Source organism: Stylophora pistillata, chromosome 2 (assembly GCF_964205215.1).
Source record: "Stylophora pistillata chromosome 2, jaStyPist1.2, whole genome shotgun sequence".
NCBI classification, from domain to species: domain Eukaryota; kingdom Metazoa; phylum Cnidaria; class Anthozoa; order Scleractinia; family Pocilloporidae; genus Stylophora; species Stylophora pistillata.
The window spans coordinates 49,806,086-49,825,437 of NC_142520.1; the positions used below are offsets into that span (position 1 = coordinate 49,806,086).

The 19,352-nt window shown below is 38.4% G+C and overlaps 2 protein-coding genes and 2 pseudogenes across 2 annotated transcripts; all 4 read right to left on the reverse strand.

The window, feature by feature from the left end:
* Positions 1-4,132: 4,132 nt before the first annotated feature.
* Positions 4,133-4,852, reverse strand: LOC148740090 (uncharacterized; annotated as a pseudogene).
* Positions 4,853-10,053: 5,201 nt separating this feature from the next.
* Positions 10,054-13,676, reverse strand: LOC148740091 (uncharacterized). The gene is made up of 3 exons (XM_088748155.1): positions 12,767-13,676; positions 12,385-12,499; positions 10,054-11,242 (listed from the first exon to the last, which is right to left on the reverse strand). Exons 1-3 carry the CDS (start codon positions 12,776-12,778, stop codon positions 10,641-10,643), a joined length of 729 nt encoding a protein of 242 aa, XP_088604281.1. The 5' UTR covers positions 12,779-13,676; the 3' UTR covers positions 10,054-10,640.
* Positions 13,677-15,265: 1,589 nt separating this feature from the next.
* Positions 15,266-16,157, reverse strand: LOC148740092 (uncharacterized; annotated as a pseudogene).
* LOC148740093 (vitamin K-dependent protein S-like) lies at positions 15,827-17,836 on the reverse strand. Its single transcript, XM_088748160.1, has 3 exons — positions 16,904-17,836; positions 16,515-16,629; positions 15,827-16,385 (listed from the first exon to the last, which is right to left on the reverse strand). The coding sequence occupies exons 1-3, from the start codon at positions 17,087-17,089 to the stop codon at positions 16,234-16,236; spliced, it is 453 nt and encodes a 150-aa protein (XP_088604286.1). The 5' UTR covers positions 17,090-17,836; the 3' UTR covers positions 15,827-16,233.
* Between the last annotated feature and the right edge of the window lie 1,516 nt (positions 17,837-19,352).

Genomic DNA, 19,352 nt, shown 5'->3' on the forward strand with positions numbered 1-19,352 from the left:
GTGTAATTCCTATCCTTTTCCTTTTAAAAGAAGCAGAGTGAACAACAACTTACTGCGATACTATATATAGTGATGATGACCCTGACTGGGGATGAGCTTGTCTGAGTTGTTGTAGATGTCCGATGGGAGCAATTCACACAGAACTTTGCCAGTGATCTCGTGAAATGCAGCCAGGTTAAAAGAGAAACATGAAGGGGTATTGACACAAGCTAATCCACATTCGCTGCCTTTTAGAACATGATCCGAACCAATAGCAGTGATGTTGAGGTAGGAAAACTTGTGAGCTTTAAATGCGGCATAAGCTATACCTTTATCTGAGATACTTAATTCTCTGATTGCTATTCTTCCAAATAACCAGTTCTAGAGGTTTGTTAACGACAAAAACGATTACATGTTATCGCTTTTTTTTTCTAACGGTTTTTCGTCTTTACTGATATCGATGGAGTGAGGCAAGGTGTTCTTTTCCTCAAACAAAGCATTAAAACAAGCCAACTTATCGGCAAAAATATATTGACGCAGCATTTGTGTATTTTGTTGTAAGCATTTGACTTTTTAACTGATAAACGTAGTAAAGGGTTCTTGGAAAGGAAGAAGTAAAGACAGCAGAGTGAAAATAACTCTCAAAAAAGAAACAACAACTTTGATTTTAAAGTTACAAGACATGTTTCGACATTCTCATGTCATCTTTAGTTGCAAATGAGCATTTAACTGTTGTACATTTGATTTTATATTAAGGTACGTTACAAACTACGTGTCAGGGCTTACGTTATATTTGAATATTAAAAACGCGAAAAATGTAAATAGCGCGCGCTTGACTAGATCAAAACATAAATAAATAAATAAATAAATAAATAAATAAATAATAAAAATAAATTAAAAGACCAAGGAAAAACATAATGAAAAGGAAAGAGACAATTTTAGATGTTTCAATTGCTGATTAAGGATAGGTTTTTCCCACCTAATATGCAACGCCTCTTTGATCTTAATTTGGTATTTTGAAGGGGCAGAATCTAAGATCGTGAAACATTCAGTATCACAAGAGTCAAGGCAAGCCCTTCATGATTGCAGATGCTTGTAAATATGCGAAGTTTTGTCCGACAAGTGGTGCTCACGAACTCGTGTACAAATGTGGCGAGTGGTCTCACCAATATAACTGACATTACAGTCAGCACATGAAAATTTATATATGACACGCGAACGTAGACCTAGCGGTACTGAATCTTTCACACTGAACATGTTTCTGAGTTTAAACGTACTGAAGACTAACTTAGCACCTAAATCAGCTCTACAATAACGTTTGAGTAGTTGTCTTAACTTAGTCTGAGCGATGTTCGAAAACCGACCAACATAGGGAAGTTTATAATAGTGCGCAGAAGGTTTACCGGAGTTGGAAGAGGCGTTCTGCCCAGTAGGAGAAGGATTATTTTTCTTCGTTAGAAACCTGCAAATGATCTTGTCTATGACCCAAGATGGAAAACAATTTTTCCTTAGCGAGAAAATAAGTTTCTTGACATCCAGATGAAAGCCAACCCAGGAATTATTGATCTTATATGCTCTGTCAATCAACGTTCTGACTAAAGCTAATTTGTAAATCAAAGGGGCGAAGCTGAAATAATTAGTAAGAAGACCAGTAAACGTCTTCTTGCGACATACACTGGTGACGATGGATGTATGATTTTTGTCTAACAATAGGTCTAAAAACGATAATTTCTTATCAATTTCCTGTTCCATTGTGAAACGAATACTAGGATGCATTGCGTTGACATAATCAAAGAACACGAGCGCGTCCTCCTCGCTATTGAACAAACAAAAGGTGTCATCAACATAGCGTCTGTTGAACAGAACTTCAGAGAATGAATAGTTATCTAGCCAGTTTTTTTCATGATGTCCCATAAAGAGGTTTGCAAGTACTGGAGCAAGTGGGGACCTCATGGCAACCCCATCTATTTGATCATAAAACACATCCTTAAACAAGAAACCAGTCTCTGCTGTTGCGAAGGTAAAAAGCGTTTTTAGGTCAGCGGCGTTTATCTTAAGACCAGGGTTACCTTGATCAATGTATCTGATCGCCAGATCGATGCATTCATTAAGAGGTATACTAGTGAACAAACTCTCAACATCGAAAGATACCATGAACCTCCCTGAGGTGATAACTGGTTGATTTCATGTACAAAAGAAAACTTGTCGCGGACGTTGTATTCACACGGGACATGTGGCTCTAGAAGATTACAAAGGAACTTAGATAAATTGTAATTGTAGATACCTATTGAAGATACTATGGGTCGAAAAGGAGGTGTTTCATTAGGCTGCTGAGCCTTGTGCATTTTAGGTAGCCCATAAAACCTGACTGGTTGAGATACTCTTGTGATACTGAATGTCTCACGATCTTAGATTCTGCCGCTGCAAAATACCAAATTAAGATCAAAGAGGCGTTGCATATCAAGTGGGAAAAACCTATCCTTAATCAGCAATTGAAACATCTAAAATTGTCTCTTTCCTTTTAATTATGTTGTTCCTTGGTCTTTTAATTTATTTTTATTATTTATTTATTTATTTATTTTTTTATTTTTTGATCTAGTCAACCGCGCGCTATTTACATTTTTCGCGTTTTTAACATTCACATGTAACGTAAGCCCTGACACGTAGTTTTTAACGTACCTTAAAATAAATTCAAATGTACAACAGTTAAATGCTCATTTGCAACTGAAGATGACATGAGAATGTCGAAACATGTCTTGTAAATTTAAACTTAAAGTTGTTGTTTCTTTTTTGAGAGTTAAAGGAAAGGAAGTTTAAACAGTCCCCTAAATTCACCGGAAACCTGTAATTAGTAGCCTTGAGGAAAGGTTGTATTTTCATGATTTAGTAAATTGCATGAAACACGAATGTATCTTAATAAAACAAATAGACGAAGAGTAGTAACGGAACAGCCGGTATCAATATAGCAGGTGAAATGCATGCCTTGATTGCATTGTTAACTTTTTCCTGGGTTTAAAAGCCAATAGTTTTCTTAAACTAAGTTTGAATTTCTTGTTTTGTCCACTTATTTTCGTGGCCTATTGTTGGTCCATCAACCTTTGTGCGTAGGTACCGTAATGTTTCGACTGAGCGCCCTCCTTCCAATAAGTTTCCCCTCTCTAATAAGCGCCTCAACCTCAATTGTTTTTTTTTTGTTGTAACAAGCGCCTCTATTCTAAAAGGCACCCCTATTTTGAATGCACCCTCGTTTGGGTAAGCGTCCCCATAGCTTAAGCGCCCCTTTTCCAATAAACGCTCTTATTCTGTTTCAGGCCGATAGCATTGTACAGAGTAGATGTACATTGAGATCAGCCGTGGTCCATCTTCCTTTAATTGGTCACTTAAAGTCCTATCACAAAAACATAGGTCTTGGTCTCAGTTCCTCAACTATTATGTGGCCGTGAGTACACAGTTCCTTGAAACGAAAGATCCCGTCTTAAAATTTTGTGACGATTGCTTGGCTATAGTCGTTTAAGCGATGAATGATCCAAGGAAAACAAGTTCGTTCAGTTTCCAATCTTTTTGTATCCATTTCAAATAAAAATATAACTTTGTTTTACATTCGGCTGTTTCTCCAAAAAAAAAAAAAAACTGAAATATGCAACCTTTTTCCAATAAGTGCCCAACACTCAAGGTCTTAAAATAGCTGAGGAGAGTGCGCTACCTCCCGCACTACAGTCCAGCGCTCTAGCCATTAAGCTAACCATGACTGATCAATCACCACCACCCCAGTCACACCAGAAGCTGATCTTGTTTGCGCTTTGGACGTTTTCATTGCACTCAGCCCGTGGGTACCCGTTTCTTGACTTGTACTGTCCACCATATTGAACCGCACAACTTCCCAGACACCGATAATTTCTCGAAAAGTACTAATGGCAATTATTTGCTGCTTCTACAGATCATAGGATGCTTAAAAATTAAAGCGTTGCGGCCGGGGTGGTGGTCAAGTTATTCTGTCTTTAATGTGCTACGAGAGGGGAAAGAAGCGTATTTACTGATCATTTTAAAATGTTCATCTAGCTTGGATTACAATGTGACATTAAACGAATAATTTGATCCTCTACAAAGTTCTTCAGTTCAAAACTAAGTTGGAAAAATGAAGAGCTGAATATTTTTAACGGATCCATAGGTTCAACGAATAGGACTGTGATGGAGCGTTTCCTGTGAGAGCATCAATACCAAAGTCATATTCAGTGTCGCTGGTTCCGGGGTCAACAAAAGAAGCATCGCCAGCTTCTGTGATTCCAATCCTATGAACTGCACGTGCACAGCTACTATCTCCTCCAACAATCATCATCACTGATCCATCACCAGTACTCCAGTCACGCCAGAAGCCGATCTTGTTTGCGCTTTGAATGTTTCCATTGTACTCAGCCTGTTGAAACCCGTCTGTTCACTTGTACTGTCCACCATACTGAACCGTGCAACTTCCCAGACACCGATCACTGGACCAGACTTTGCCATTTCTAAAGTCGCCATAACTTGTGATTTTGGATCGGAATGTTTGTCCGCCCAAACAGTTACCCGTGGTCTGTAAAAGAGGGGTGTGGCTGGAGTCTCCACTGCGCGTGATTTTTATTTCGCTACCGCTGACCGACCAAAAGGCTGTTGAGATCATATCTTTGTTCACTGAAGGGTTGTTTGTTGCTCCAGTGGCAATTTGCTGGTCATACCACCACTTACCATGATCACGTATCCAATTCTTGTCATCGCTGTTTGAGAATCGAGCGATAAGAGTCCAGCTTGCAAAGAAAGAACATTTCCTATCTTTTCTGTTTCTAATATCAATGTATGGATAGTTTAATCTTATTTCTAAGTCTTTCTGGACGGCCATATCGAAAAGGATAGTAATTTATTCTTTTTCTAGCTTGTAACTAGTTGTGCAATAGTTTCAACCTTCTTCTGTTTTTCTTGGCGTAATTATTAAAATAAATTAACCATGAAAACTTTTCTGGTGACTACAAAGGAAATATATTTATAAAAGATAAAACTATTAAGTTGGCAAAACTCGTAGGGAGGAAATAGTTATAGCTTAACTAATTAACTGACTCTAAGTCATGTGACTAACATATTAAGAACAAATAGTGTTACTCATACATGTTTTTCTACTTTTACAAGAACAGTTGTAGGAGCCATAAGGGTTCTGGCAATTGGCGGTAACGTCAAAAGGCCAGAGGGAAGCATTGAACTCGTCAATAACTGAAGGAAAATGGAAATTAACCTTTGGGTAAATTTACAAGAGAATTTGGAAATCAATGATAACAATAGGAAAGCGGCAAGCAGCTGAAATTTGAGGCGCTATCTGATTGTGGAGGGGAATTACACCATCAGTTAAGTATGAAGCAGTCATGTAAATGTACACTAACTTTTGTTTCATCAATTACACAATGTCCCCATTTGTATGGTTCACGCAAACGCAGACGTAGCTGTATTTCTTCTCCTAATGTTTTACATTCTTCTGACTAACAGATCAGCAACAAATAGGGTTTGCCTGTACATTTTTTGCCATTCCCAATAAATCCGCTTTTACAGGAACAACTGTAGGAGCCGTTAGTGTTGTGCCAGTCTGCATTAATGTCACAAGGCCGAATGGAAGTACTGCACTTGTCAATTTCTGGAAGGGAAAAACGATATTAATTTTTGGCTAAATGAACTAGAGAGTTTGGAAGTATACGTTAACGACAGGGATGCGCTAAACCACTAAGCTCTGAGTCATTTTCCGGTCGTGAGAGAGAAATATAATGTTAGAGAGCTGGAGCTTCATAATGGCCGGTTGGTTGTGTTCATCTGGGTCTGTGGTGATTTACCTCGTAACTTGTCTAATGGCACTCCATTTCTCAAGAAGGCTCCAAATACTTACGGAAGATGGTCACCTTTCGCGTTTGGAAGCTGGTAGGTACGCAACTAAATGAGAGTAAACTGTTCTTCCTTCTGACAAGACAAGCCGCGTCTCGAGCCGGGATCGAAGATGGCGGCAAGTTTAAAATTTCTTCTTTCCACACGGCTTATTGATGTCACCTTAGCCGCAAGCTTAATTGTCCTGGCAAAAGATGTATCACCGAATCCCGGGCAAGCTTTTGCTCCTCCTTGCAGTACGAAAGGCTTAAGAATTTATCATCTAAATATCCACAGTCAGGGTTTACGAAACTAACTAGATGAACTACGCCTATCTTTTTAATTATCGTAAACCCTACATTATTTCTTTAACCGAAACATGGCTTTTCGCAAGCTGGACGCCGGAGTTCCATACAAGTATTATTTTTTCAAACGCGTCTTGCATTTGGTATTCATGGCACGGTGAGATGTTTTCCCACCTCTAATTGACTGTAATTCAGGTGATCATATTGTACGCGAAGTCGTGCGTGCCGCATTGTAAAGATCACTGTTTCAAAATTTCCCATGCCGAAAACTTGAACCTTCCGCCACTGTTTACTCTTTTGGGAGTCGCCTCGCGGTTAACTTCGCTAAGTGCTGACGGCAAACCCCGCCGAATTTTCAAATATATTCCGTTGTCAGTGTCACGTAACTGTGAGTGTGGCTAACCTTCGCTGTACGATTGATAGATCAGGACGATGGATCAAAGCGAGGTGTCACTGCGGGGACGGGGTAAATATTGTACATAAATTGACCGTACCACTATCAGTAGAGATAAAATTGACGTTAGACCCAAGCTTCTTGCGCGGCCGTGTCCCGCTTTGCACGTCAAGGCATTGGTAGAAAGAAAGAAACTTGGAAATGATTGTAGAAAACGCTCGCTTTCAGCGTAATGCGCGGAGATTTTTGGAATTGAGACACTTTCCAGGGTGCAATGATCTCGGATCGTAAGTTGTGGATAAAAAAAAAAAAATTGCCGAATAGATTGATTTTCTGGGCGCAAACCGCCTCCGCCTGGACAACGGTCGAAATCGTAGTGTGCAGCCTTCAACTTCGTCTGATGACAGGAAAAACGTACAGTGATGGCAAAGCAAGCCCAAAATAGCAGAAATCGCCAAAAAACACAACAAACACGCAAGGAATGAATAAGTTTCATTAATCTAACGTGTAAAATGTTCATATTTCGGAATATTTAGTTTTTTAAAAGGACCATATTTTGTTTTCCATACTGTTCCTTGTAACGCATTCAAATTCTCAACGGTTGCTCGCGTAACATAACGCTGCGTTAGACAACGCGTGGCGCTTTCAAGAAATAATCGTTCGCTTTTGCTCGAGACGTGAACTTGGGACGCCTGTGCTTTCTCTGGTGGGGTTTTTTACGAAAATAGAAAGTTACGTGATCACTTCACTTCCACTGCCGCCATATTGAATTATCTGTAATACGATATACCTCTGACATTTCAGAACAGGCTGGAAATGTCCCCGATTTCTGGTGATGAATTTTGGAATAAATCTTGCTTTTTTATCGCGTCAATTTGACGAGCAACCTCTGGCCTGTATTAATCTTGCACGCAGATCTTCTCTTTCCCTTTTAAATCAAATTAGTGCTTTTCATGAAAGGGATATGGGGTCTCGCACAATGCATAGAAAAAAAGAAAAATAAAAACTTAAGATTAGAAGGAAAAAAGAAAAAGAAAAACTAAGTCAAAGCGACACGCGTTTTCAAAAACCTCTTCAACTTCATCCTCCTTACAATAAGTTGGTATTGTCTTCTTCTGAAAGATCACCGCGTGACTCCTTAGCACAACATTTACGGCCACTGTTAGCATAAATATTTGTTCAACAATGGTTACCGATTGCCCATTTTGATTTTTTGATCTGAGTTAACAAAACAATCAGAAACCGTATAATCCACGCATTCGTTGGGTATGTGCCGCTGGCTTCTCAGAACCCTACCTAATACTAAACCCCATCTTGGACACTTTTGAGAAAATGTAACATCTTTTAAGCCACGAATCTTCCCATTTTTTTTAAATCCGTAATTACCAGAAATTTCGTAACCTCAAAATCCCGAAAATGTGCGATCCATTCGGGTAAGTCTATTTAAAATGCACCTTCCTTTTAGTCAATTCAGTAGTGAAAAATGCGACGCCATTCAGAATTAAGCAAGGAGCTGTAATCGGAGACTAAATCTATTGTTTAGTTGTCTCGCTGGGGTCCAGATTTTAGTCCCAGCCCACCTCCTCCACTATACATATTTTCCTTTTTCCTCGGTTGACACATTCGTACATAACTTGAACATAATAACAAAGGGGTGGCGAAAGGTCCTTCAAAAACTCTGGGTCTCGCAAAATTTTAGTCGAGTTTCGTAGGTCTCGCAGTCTCGTTTTTTCAGCGGTTACGTGCGTCTCGCAGACTCGTGTTTTATACGAAGGTGTCTTGGAGTCTCGATTTTTTGCAAGGCTAAGGGTCTCGAAGTCCCGATTCGTTTGTTTGTTTCCTTAAAGTGACGTCTTTTCGTCACTTGATATTGAATAAATTAAAGAAACTTTCAATTTCCGAGAAAAAGTCAATCCTAACTTCTCCTAATTCTCTGAACTCAACAAAAAGCTAGAAAACTTATCGCAACGTCACTTTGGCGCCAGGAAAAAAAAAAAAAAAAAAAAAAAAAAAAAAAAAAAAAACAGTTATTTATTCTAGGGTATCATAACGTAGTGTTATAGTCGAATTTCCAGTTCCAGTTCTTCCCTTCGGCTCTAATTTTCCCTCTATCTTCTGATAAAAACATGAAATTAAATTGAAATAAGCAAATAAGTAAAAAAGTACTATGCTTAATAGACCCTTAGTCAAATACTTAGTTTGAATTAACTTTGTTTTCTACAAATATTAATCTTTTAAATATTGACTTTCGTTTCCTGTGTACGTAGCTGGTGGTTTTGATTTCCCCGCTTTCGAAGCTATCGCCGGAAAGCGATCGAGTGTATGGGTGAGTTTTGATTTCGACCTATTTTGCCAACTTTGGCCATCTCGTGCAAACAATCCCAGGTAAAACCACCATCAGTGCGACTTAATTGCGGACTAGATCTTTCATAGCTAGCTATAGTAGCTTACAGATATAGTACCGCGGGACTTGACTGGCTAAGCGTGGCGTGGTTGTTTTCGCGAGGCTGGGATTGAAGTTTTACTGGTAGACTAACGGCAAATTGTCGGCATGCTCATAAAAAAACAACATTTATAGATTATTTACGCGATTCGTGCTTTCGCTTCCGATGAGAAAAAGAAGACCTTATGCCCATTTCGGTTTTTCCAGTGTTTTGAACGCTTCCACCTCAACTGAGTTCAAACCCCGTGGGGGGGAGGGGAATCCCAAATAAAAAAGACGGGGATGCTCGTCGTCTCGCCTAGAGGTGTAAAGTTTGGATTTTGTTCTCGCTTAGGGTATTCCAGGCAAAGCGCCAATATTTTAAGCCGACAAGGTCTCGTTTAGGGTTCTGCGAGGAAATACAGAATTGCGCGAAGAGAAACAGAAGTAAATTTTCGTTTTAACTTGTTTTGTTTACCCTATTACCTCAACATTAACCAGTTTTCTATTTTACGAAGTGCCAAAGAGACAATGCATGAACATTAGCGGTCTCTCTTGGGGGTCAAGATTTGCTTAAGCCACGCCCAGATGGTCTGCTTTAGGGGTTAAATTGAAAATTTCCGACTAGCATCCCCGTCTGTTTCATATGGGAGTCCCTCCCCGGGGTTCAAACACGACCGCGCGTTCTTTCTGACGACTTCCAGACAACTTTAGTTGTAAGTGACAACGCGTCAGTCAAAACAAAATCAAAGGGAAACAACCAGGCGCAACCTCCTAGACGGAAATTAGGTCATGGCCAGGAAAAAAAATAGAATTTGTTCACTGTTGACAGATTTTCAGATCTGATGTTTCGTAGAAGGGTTTAAAACAAAAGGATCCTAAGTGAGACTTTTGTACAAGCTCATTCTAGCTCATTCTCATAGCCTTCTGGGGCTCGCAATTTAAGAGTCTGAACATCTCGCGCTCGCACTCAAAACCCTTTGAAGTCTCGGTTTCGCAATCTAAAAAGTCAAAATGTCTCGGGCTTGCAAAGAAAAACACTGGTGTCGCCTTCTCGCAAGGTCTCGCGTTCACCATTCGCCACCCCTTAAGTAGACTATATATTAAGTTCTCAAACCATTTAGTGGATACTATTGTCAAGGAGCCTCAGGCTACTTCTATTTTTCAAAGCTTTTTATTCATCTAGTTATTGATTTTTATGCCAATTTAACAAAACATCTAGTGCTCGATATTGCTTCAGAAATTTCTCGATGAAATAACCGATTAATTGATTAAACATATCTTGGATGTTTCATATCTGACATCACTAAACAATCATCGATGAATACTTCACAGTTTCTTGAAAGATCGATAAGTTGTAAGTTTGACTTAAATTAATTCTATAGTATTTGATTTTCTCGAAAAGTTCTGATGGCAATTAATTTGTTGCTTGTGCAGATCATAGGATGCCTAAACATTAAAACATTGTGACCGAGGTGATGGTCAAGTTGCTTTATCTTTGCTATGAGAGGGAAAAAATGTGCTCTTACTGACCATTTTAAAATATGCGCCTACCTTGAATTACAAAGTGACCTTAAATGAAAGATTTCATCTTCTACAAAGTTATTCATTTCTAAACTTACTTTGAAATATGAAGACCTCATCATTATTTAACGGATCCATAAGTTTAACGAGTAGGACTGGGATACAGCGTTGCCGGCTCAAGCCTCATAACCAAAGTCATAGTCTCTCTCACTGCTGCAGCGTCTCTTTCTGTGATTCCAATCCCGTGATCTGCACGTTCACAGTTACTTCCTCCTCCACCAATCATCATCACTGATCCATCACCATCATCCCAGTCACACCAGAAGCCGATCTTGTCAGCACTTTGGATGTTTCCACTGCACTTAGCCTGTTGAAACCCATCTGTTGACTTGTACTGTCCACCATATTGAACCGTACAACTTCCTAGACACTGATTCCTGGCCCAAACTGTGCCATTTCTAAAGTCGCCATAACATGTGATTTTCGATCGGAATGTTTGTCCACCCGAACAGTTACCTGTGGTTTGTAACAGAGGAGTGTGGCTGGGATCGTCACTACACGTGATCTTTATTTCGCTACCGCTGACCAACCAAAAGCCTGTTGAGATCATATCGTTGTTCATTGAAGGGTTGTTTGTCGCTCCAATAGCAGTTTTCTGGTCATACCACCATTTTCCATTGCCACGCATCCAATTCTTGCTATCGCTGTTCGAGAATCGAGCGATGAGAGTCCAGCCATTTTTGTCTGCAATGAAAGAACATTTCCTTACCTTTTTGCTTTTGATAACAAAGTCTGGAAAGTTTAATGTTATTTCTTCGTCTTTCTGGGATATAATGGGCATATCGTAAAGGATAATTATTTTTTACTTTTTCTGACTTTCAACGAATTTGGAAACGGTCTCGCCCTTCTTCACTCCTTCTTGGCTGTGGCAGTAAAAATGACATTTTTGCTGGTGACCACAGTGAAAACATATTAACCGTTAGCCGTAATTTAGCCGAATTTTTTAACCGAAAGCCGCAGACAACAAAAATTAAAGTGGAGGAGCCAAAAAGTTTGAAAAAGTCTTGCTTTGATTGAACATGGAATGCACTTCAATGAATATTGTGGATTGATGTTTGAGTTATGCTGGTTTGAATGAGCTTATGCATCGGATAACGCGCAGAAAGCGCTTGAATACTAAATGCCGCGGTAAGGGGTCAGCAAGGAGAAACAATTGGCGTTGTTTGTTGCTTTTGCTCCCAGCTGCGTTGGAGAATATGTTGAAGCTTTTGAACCACTTTTGCCATTGGTGAGGGAGATAATTTTGATTGTCATGGGATCAAACGGCGAAATTAAAGCGGTACTTGTCAATACAACCATGGGTTCAATTAATCCTCCTCGCTAGTGTAATAACATGTAATAATAGTTTTCTTCCGATCGGTTTTTATTTTTAACGGCTGCTCATCCTTTTTACACAACATCTGTTCAAACGACTTACTAAGTTTAATTCTTAAAATCTTGTTTTAAAATTAACAAAGATTCCTTTACCAACAATGGAAAGCTGTAACGTATTGAAACAACAAAATATTTACATTCTCTCATGCCAGATTATGATCACAGACGGCTTGAGTCTTAGCTTGCGTCTTTATATCATGACTTACGAAAAGCAAAATAGACTGTATTTAGACCCGATTTTGCTTTCAATTCCCGCTTTGAAATTTTTGAAAAGCCGTTGTTATTCCATTTTTTCCCAAAGAATGAAAGAGTTCTTTCTTATTATTATGTGCACCAGCCAGCTGGATTTTTCTTGAGGAGCGGCTATTTACATGTTCAGCTCCATTGAGCACTTATATTAGTTCGGCCTGTTCTGAAGGTTTTACAAAAAAAAAAAAAAAATGCAATCTTACCAATTATTTGACAGTCATCTCCAGTCCACGGATGTGTGCAGGAACATGAAAATGTTTGGTTCTCCTCGTGAAACAAAAAAGAACCACCATTACGACAGCCTGTCATAAGACATCCCTAAAAGGCAAACATGTATTGTCGTTTAACAGGCATATTTAATTAACAAAATAGAGTACACCTCTTCCTGTTCAGCTGCAGTTGTTTTCATGTATGTAACCACTCGATAAATCATGGAAATCTCAAACCAATATGTATGAAATTGCGATGCTCCTTCACAAATGAAAATAACAGCTTTTTTCTTCTTGTACGTGTTCAAAAAAAGAAAAAAAAGAAAAAAAGAAATAAAAAACAAAAACAAGGATAAAAACAATAACAAAACTATACCTTGAGCATCATAGAGAAAGTGAAGCCTTTTTGATCATAAAACTGGGCATTTCCGTCGAGGATCCCATGCTTGCTCAGTTCACAAGTTCCTTTATCGTCCTTTTCGGATGGTTCTTCGAAGTTTGCTGAAGTACACCAGGAGTTTTTGAGGCATGAAAGACTGCATTATATTTGAGTGGGAGATCGAAACTGTTCGACGACATGACCATTAAGGCGCTTGTTTTCCTTAGTGGCGAATAACGCTGAACGAGAATGCGTCAAGTCTTCTTTAGCAAAAAGGATGGTGAGTCCTTGAAATAGTAAGAGGAAGAAACTTTCCTTGACCGCCATTTCTAAAACATATCATTAACCGAGTGAGATCATTGACGCAGATGTCAATTTTATTGGAAGTTGAAACAGTACAACACCATTGGCCAATTCTTAATTATCGACGTTGAACAAGGAGAGAGGCCACATGCGATAATCTAATAAATGAATATTTGCTAGCTTTCTGTGTAAGATGGAATCGACGTATCCTGTGTAACCGAGATCTTAAAGATCAAGTCCAGGCGAGATGTAAAGTGAACTACAATTAACTGATTTTCTGCCATCGAGTCAGGAGAATAAGAAAACCAGAAGCCCCATCATTTGCCTTCGAGTAAATCCTGCTATTTTAAACAATTTGACTAGAAACTTCTGGCCTGTCCTGATCTCGCTCGCTAATCTAGCTTCCCGTTTCCCTTTCATATCACATTTGCACAGTTCAAATGTGAAACAAAGGGTCTCGCACGACTGATAGAAAGGAAAAAAAGATAATAAGGCCCAAAATTTGAAAAATATGCTAAGACATCATCTCGGCTCGGGACTTTTTTAAACTCCCAAGTCTTTAAATTACAGTTGATTTATTCCCATCGCAGACCCGCAATAAAAATTCGTAAAACTAAGAAAAGTTATGGGTTGAAATAATAATTTTTTTTTTATTTTGGCTGCTGTAGTTTGCTTTCCTTTAATTTTTTTTCCATAAACATTTGAATTTACCAGCAGGTTTTAGAGATAATTTTGATCCAGAAAAATACACGATGGTGTTTGGATGCCTCAATTTGATATTCCAGAGGAGAAGAGAGGAAGTGAATCTCGGATGACTTCGAGAAAAATGACTCCAATTATTAACCATACAACAAGAGAAAATAACTTACAGTCTCATTATTTTCTTTGATCATACTGATATTTCAAGAAATTAGAGTCTGCTTAGGGCGCGGACTTTTCATGGCATTCCAGTTGGTCAACTCGGTCAACTTGGGATTCGTTAGTTTGTAACCATATCAAATTTGAGTATGACAGCGATGTTCGCAGCCTCAACATTAAAAATAAGCAATAGTGAAAATAAGGCCTGTACAGGATCTGAGCCCCTGACGTCTGTTCATTATGGCGCAGATCGCTTTCATATTCACTTCTTTTAACCACAGCTCACGAATATCATTTTCACATATTGACAAACGTTGACATGTCAAGTTTATGTGATGGATTTTCTCAATGATGCCATCATTTTAGAGTGTGTTGCGAAAAATCAGGATAGTAACATGGTAATTAACTTATGACTAGACATTAAAACAGAAAAAGCGAATGGTGTAAGTTCGAGAATCTCAGTCTTGTAAGTCGAGGCGACACATGCTTTCGTAAAACATATTTTTTAGTCAATTATGCCTTTAATAAACTGGTATTGCGTTCTTCAGAAAGATCACCACAAGATGTTTACGGCCACTGTTGGTAAAATGTTAATTTCAAGGATGGTTTTCATTTGTCCGAAGAAAACGATTTCTAAGACTTGTTCCCCCACCGTCCCAGACTCTCGATTTTAGGGCAACACTTCAGACGAGCTATTGGAAATAAAAACTGATAAAAGGTAATCACCATAAATTGTTACTAAATTTGAATTGTGATGATGAAAAGAGAAACAGTCTTGATTTGTCATATCAAGTTCCCCTTTATATCAAAGTAAACTGTTTTTGCTTTTTATTCATTTATCGTATGATCTATTTATTCTTGTAAATATTCATTTATTCATGCCAATCAAATAAACAAATGTTCGATAGAGCCTCAGCATTTTCTCGATCAAATAAAAAATGAATATATTAAACATGTTTTCAGTTTGTCTTTGAAATCACAGCACTGACCGATCATTAATGAATACTTCACATTTTTCTTGAAAAGGTGAGTTGTGAGTCTGATTTAAATGAACTCTACGGTCAAGGAATTTGTCGAAAAATTCAATGACAATTTTTCTTGCTTTGTTTTCTTATCAGTTTTTTGTTTTTGTTTTTGTTTTGCTTTTTTGCCGAAACGCTAAGAAAAATGGCAATTTGTTGCCAATGGAGATCTAAGATGAGAAGATCTTAAGATTTTTCCTACATTCAAAAAGTTCATCTAACTTGGATCAGAATGTGAAAATAAATGAGTAATATCCTCCTTTCAAAAGTTCTGCTGTTCCAAACTAAGTTTGAAAAAATAGACATCTGGTCATTAGCGGATCCATAAGTTCAACGAGTAGGACTGGGGTGCAGCGCTTCCTGTTAGACCATCAAAACCAAAGTCATATTCAGTGTCGCTGGTTCCGATGTCAGCAAAAGAAGCAGCGGCAGTTTCTGTGATTCCAATCCCATGATCTGCACGTGCACGCTACTTCCTCCTCCCCCAATCATCATCACTGATCCATCACCATTACTCCAGTCACACCAGAAGCCGATCTTGTTGGCGCTTTGGATGTTTCCACTGCACTCAGCCTGTTGGGACCCGCCCATTGACTTGTACTGTCCACCATATTGAACCGTACAACTTCCTAGACGCTGATCACTTCACCAGACTTTGCCATTTCTAGAATCGCCATAACTTGTGATTTTAGATCGGAATGTCTGTCCACCCAAACAGTTACCTATGGTCTGTCACAGAGGGGTGTGGCTGGGGTCGTCACCGCGCGCGATCTTTATTTCCTTGCCGCTGACGGTCCAAAAGGCAGTTGAGATCATACCTTTGTTCACTGAGGGGTTGTTTGTTGCTCCAGTGGCAGTTTGCTGGTCATACCACCATCCACCATCGTTACGCATTTAATTCTTGTTTGAGAATCGAGCGATAAGAGCCCAGCCTACATTGAAAAAAAAGTCCTTTCCTTTTCTGTTACTGATAGCAATGTTTGGACAGTTTAATCTTATTTCTATGTGTTTCTAGATGGCCATATCGCAAAGGATAGCTATTTATTCTTTTCCAAGCTTGTAACGAATTTTGCAATGATCTCGCCCTTCTCTTTTTCTTGGTGTTATTATTAAAAAATTAACCGTAATTTTTTTTTTTTTTATGGTGACCACAAAGGAAGTATATTAATCGTAGACGAAAGTCTAATTCTAAAAGATGAAATCATTGAGTATTCAAAACTCGTGGAGAGAAAAATAGTTACAGTTTAGCTATTAAACTGACTCTAAGTAGTGTGAACGTGACTAACAGATTAAGAACAAATAAGCTTTAACCATACATGTTTTTCCATTTCCAAAGAATCCGCTCTTACAGGAACAACTGAAGGAGCCATAAGTGTTCTGCCAGTTTGCATTGACGTCACAGGGCCAGAGGGAACCACTGCACTCGGCAATATCTGAGAAATATACGATAACGGCAGGAAAGCGGTGAACAACTCAGCTTTGAACTAGTCTCTGGCTATGGAAGTAAATCACACCGTCAGTTAAGTTTGAAGCAGTAAAAGTACACTAAAATTGTATCTCACCTGTTTCACAATATTCCCCAGTATATCCTTTCGCGCAAATACGGATGTAACTGTTCTTCTCGTACTGTGCAGTGTATTTCCCATTGTTCTGACAAGGCCAACTGATAGTCTGAGACTAAAGAAAACATAACAGTGAGAAAGAAACGCGGAAGATGTGGCATCCGCTCGACCAACACAGGTCCCTATTCATAGTAATTATCATCAGGAGCCGTCTTTACAAGTAGAGTCAGTATCTATTAGAAGTTCGCTAATATAGAAAAACCTTTATAAGTCTTAAGCTCAAATAACCCCTCACCCTATTTCTGCTAGAACCCCACTCCATACGCATGCAGTCGTGTGTAATTCCTATCCTTTTCCTTTTAAAAGAAACAGAGTGAACAACAACTTACTGCGATACTATATATAGTGATGATGACCCTGACTGGGGATGAGCTTGTCTGAGTTGTTGTAGATGTCCAATGGAAGCAATTCACACAGAACTTTGCCAGTGATCTCATGAAATACAGCCAGGTTAAAAGAGAAACATGAAGGGATATTGACACAAGCAAATCCACATTCGCTGCCTTCAACAACATGGTCCAAACCAATAGTAGTGATGTTGAGGAAGAAAGACTTGTGAAGCTCAAAGTTGATATAAATTAAACCATTGTTTCATATGCGCCTCGGCTGAGAAGTTTTCCTTCAGCCAGTACACTTTTGTTTCCAGAAATGAAAAAAGAAATGAAAAAATTTATTACAAGTTTCTACTCATGCTCAATATATCATCAGAATTCTAAAACACGTGTTAGAAAAACTATTATCACTAGTACATGGAAACAACTCCTTGAATTTTTGGGAAGTCTTAATTATAAGATCATTTGAAGTTGTATGCTACCATCATCCCCATGTGGCCGGAATCTGATCAGTTCCCTTGCTCTTGAATTAAGCAATTTTATAGCAAACTGTAAGTAATTTGCCAGACTGTAAAATGATATGATAAAATAATTATAGAGGCTTTTTGTATATTTGGCATAACAGATCACATATCAATTGATAACCTGTCGTAAATGTAAATATACCCGGGCTGCAAGTTGTCTATCAGTTCAGACAGCAATAAACAGGGAGTCCACTCTCAGTGATAACTTTACGTATGATGCACGATCCTCGCAGTAGATAGCGCTATTTAAGCAATAGCGAAAATCAGACCTGAAAAAAAACCAGGCCTGTACGGGATTCAAACCACTGACCTCTGCGATACTAGTGCAGCGCTCTACCAATTGAGCTAACAAGCCAACTGGGAGCAGGCCGTTAAGTTGATTCGTAATAAACCCGTGAAAGTGATAAATCAGATACAATTAAATATATGAAGTTCATATATTTTGAACTGCGCCATTAGATACGTATCAAGCACGATCCTCGCAGTAGATTTTTTTCAGGTCTGATTTTCGCTATTGCTTGAATAGCGCTATCTACTGCGAGGATCGTGCATCATACGTATCTAATACCGCAGTTCAAAATATATGAAGTTCATATATTTAATTGTATCTGAATGATAACTTTATTATTGATTAGTTAGAGAGAGAGATATATTTTTGTAAAAAAATGTTTTATAAAATTTTTCAAGATTTCAAATTCAATAACATATCTAAAAATAAACTTTTTTCACCACACCAAATTTGATTTTCTCGGTTGTCCTGTAAACTGACAACGTCCAAAATCTGACGTGCTTTGGAAATTGGACCAGTTAGTGTTAGCAATTTCCACTTAGAAAAGATATTGTTTCGACTCTTCATGATGAGAACTTGTCAGTGACAACAGTTCAGCAAAAGGAATGAAACAGTTTCATCGTCGTGAATGACTTAACTTTATAAGTGTTCTTAAATACTCCTCACTTTATTTTCAGTAGAAATTGATTTCCTTCCTATCTTCTGTCCCTTTGTTAGGACGAAACAGTTGTAAAACTTTAAGAACATGCAACTTTTGAAACAGATGAATGAATAATCGAAAATTCTCACCTTATACTCCTCTACCTGTTTTTCCTTTTCTTTTTTCCTCTTTTATTTTACTATTATTCGGTGAAACAGTTTCTTTATAATTGCTCTTTCTATAAGGGGATAAAACATATCATATGGTAATCCCCTGTATTGTGATAAAAAGTTAATGCGTGTCTTGGTAACAATTTTGAACGCTTCAAACAAGACACAGGTTGGGACTTTTTTTCCCCTACTCCGGGAAGAAGATGATCTTTACTGCATTCGATTCTGGAATAGTTGAAAGAGAATACCGTGGGGATACCAAGAACCAAAAAAAGGAGAAAAAAAAATATTTTAGGTGAATTGTTTGAATGGTATACCAGCAAAATGTTGAGTTTATGATACAACTTAGGAGAGAATGATAATTAACTCACCTTTGTCTGCTACAGCCCAGCCAAGTAACCATTCCACTAAAAACACAGACACAAAAACAAACGGAAGCAGCGAAAAAATGGAGCTTTTCCTTTTAAAATACATTACATACGACTGAAATATCTCTTATGCTGACAGACTATTCGTGCGCTGACTGTTTTAGTTAGTTGCACGACTGAAGATCGCTGTGTGGGTCCTAATTCAACGACCATTAGAAGATCACATCCCTTGTTCGTTTCTGTAAAGCAGAGCAGTAAATATTTAATGCTAATTGGCTTAATTAAGTTCTGTGATTGACAACGCTCCTTGCCCCATACAACGGCACACCTAAATACTTAACTATGACGGGCCTTAATGTAAAATCACATGACGCTTATGTGGTAAAATGATTTACGTGATGGTTCATCTCGCTTAGGATAGATCAGTTATCGATAACAAACCCACGTTCATTATT

Excerpts from the sequence above, each read along its gene's own strand:
- LOC148740091 (XM_088748155.1), bottom strand. Across the intron at positions 11,243-12,384 it reads AGATGACTGTCAAATAATTG|ACAAAAATGGCTGGACTCTC; the intron begins GTAAGATTGCAT and ends CTTTCATTGCAG.
- LOC148740093 (XM_088748160.1), bottom strand. The coding sequence starts at position 17,089 with ATGTTGTTGAAGGCAGCGAATGTGGATTTGCTTGTGTCAATATCCCTT. Across the intron at positions 16,630-16,903 it reads TCACTATATATAGTATCGCA|TCTCAGACTATCAGTTGGCC; the intron begins GTAAGTTGTTGT and ends TGTTTTCTTTAG. Across the intron at positions 16,386-16,514 it reads TGGGGAATATTGTGAAACAG|ATATTGCCGAGTGCAGTGGT; the intron begins GTGAGATACAAT and ends TATATTTCTCAG.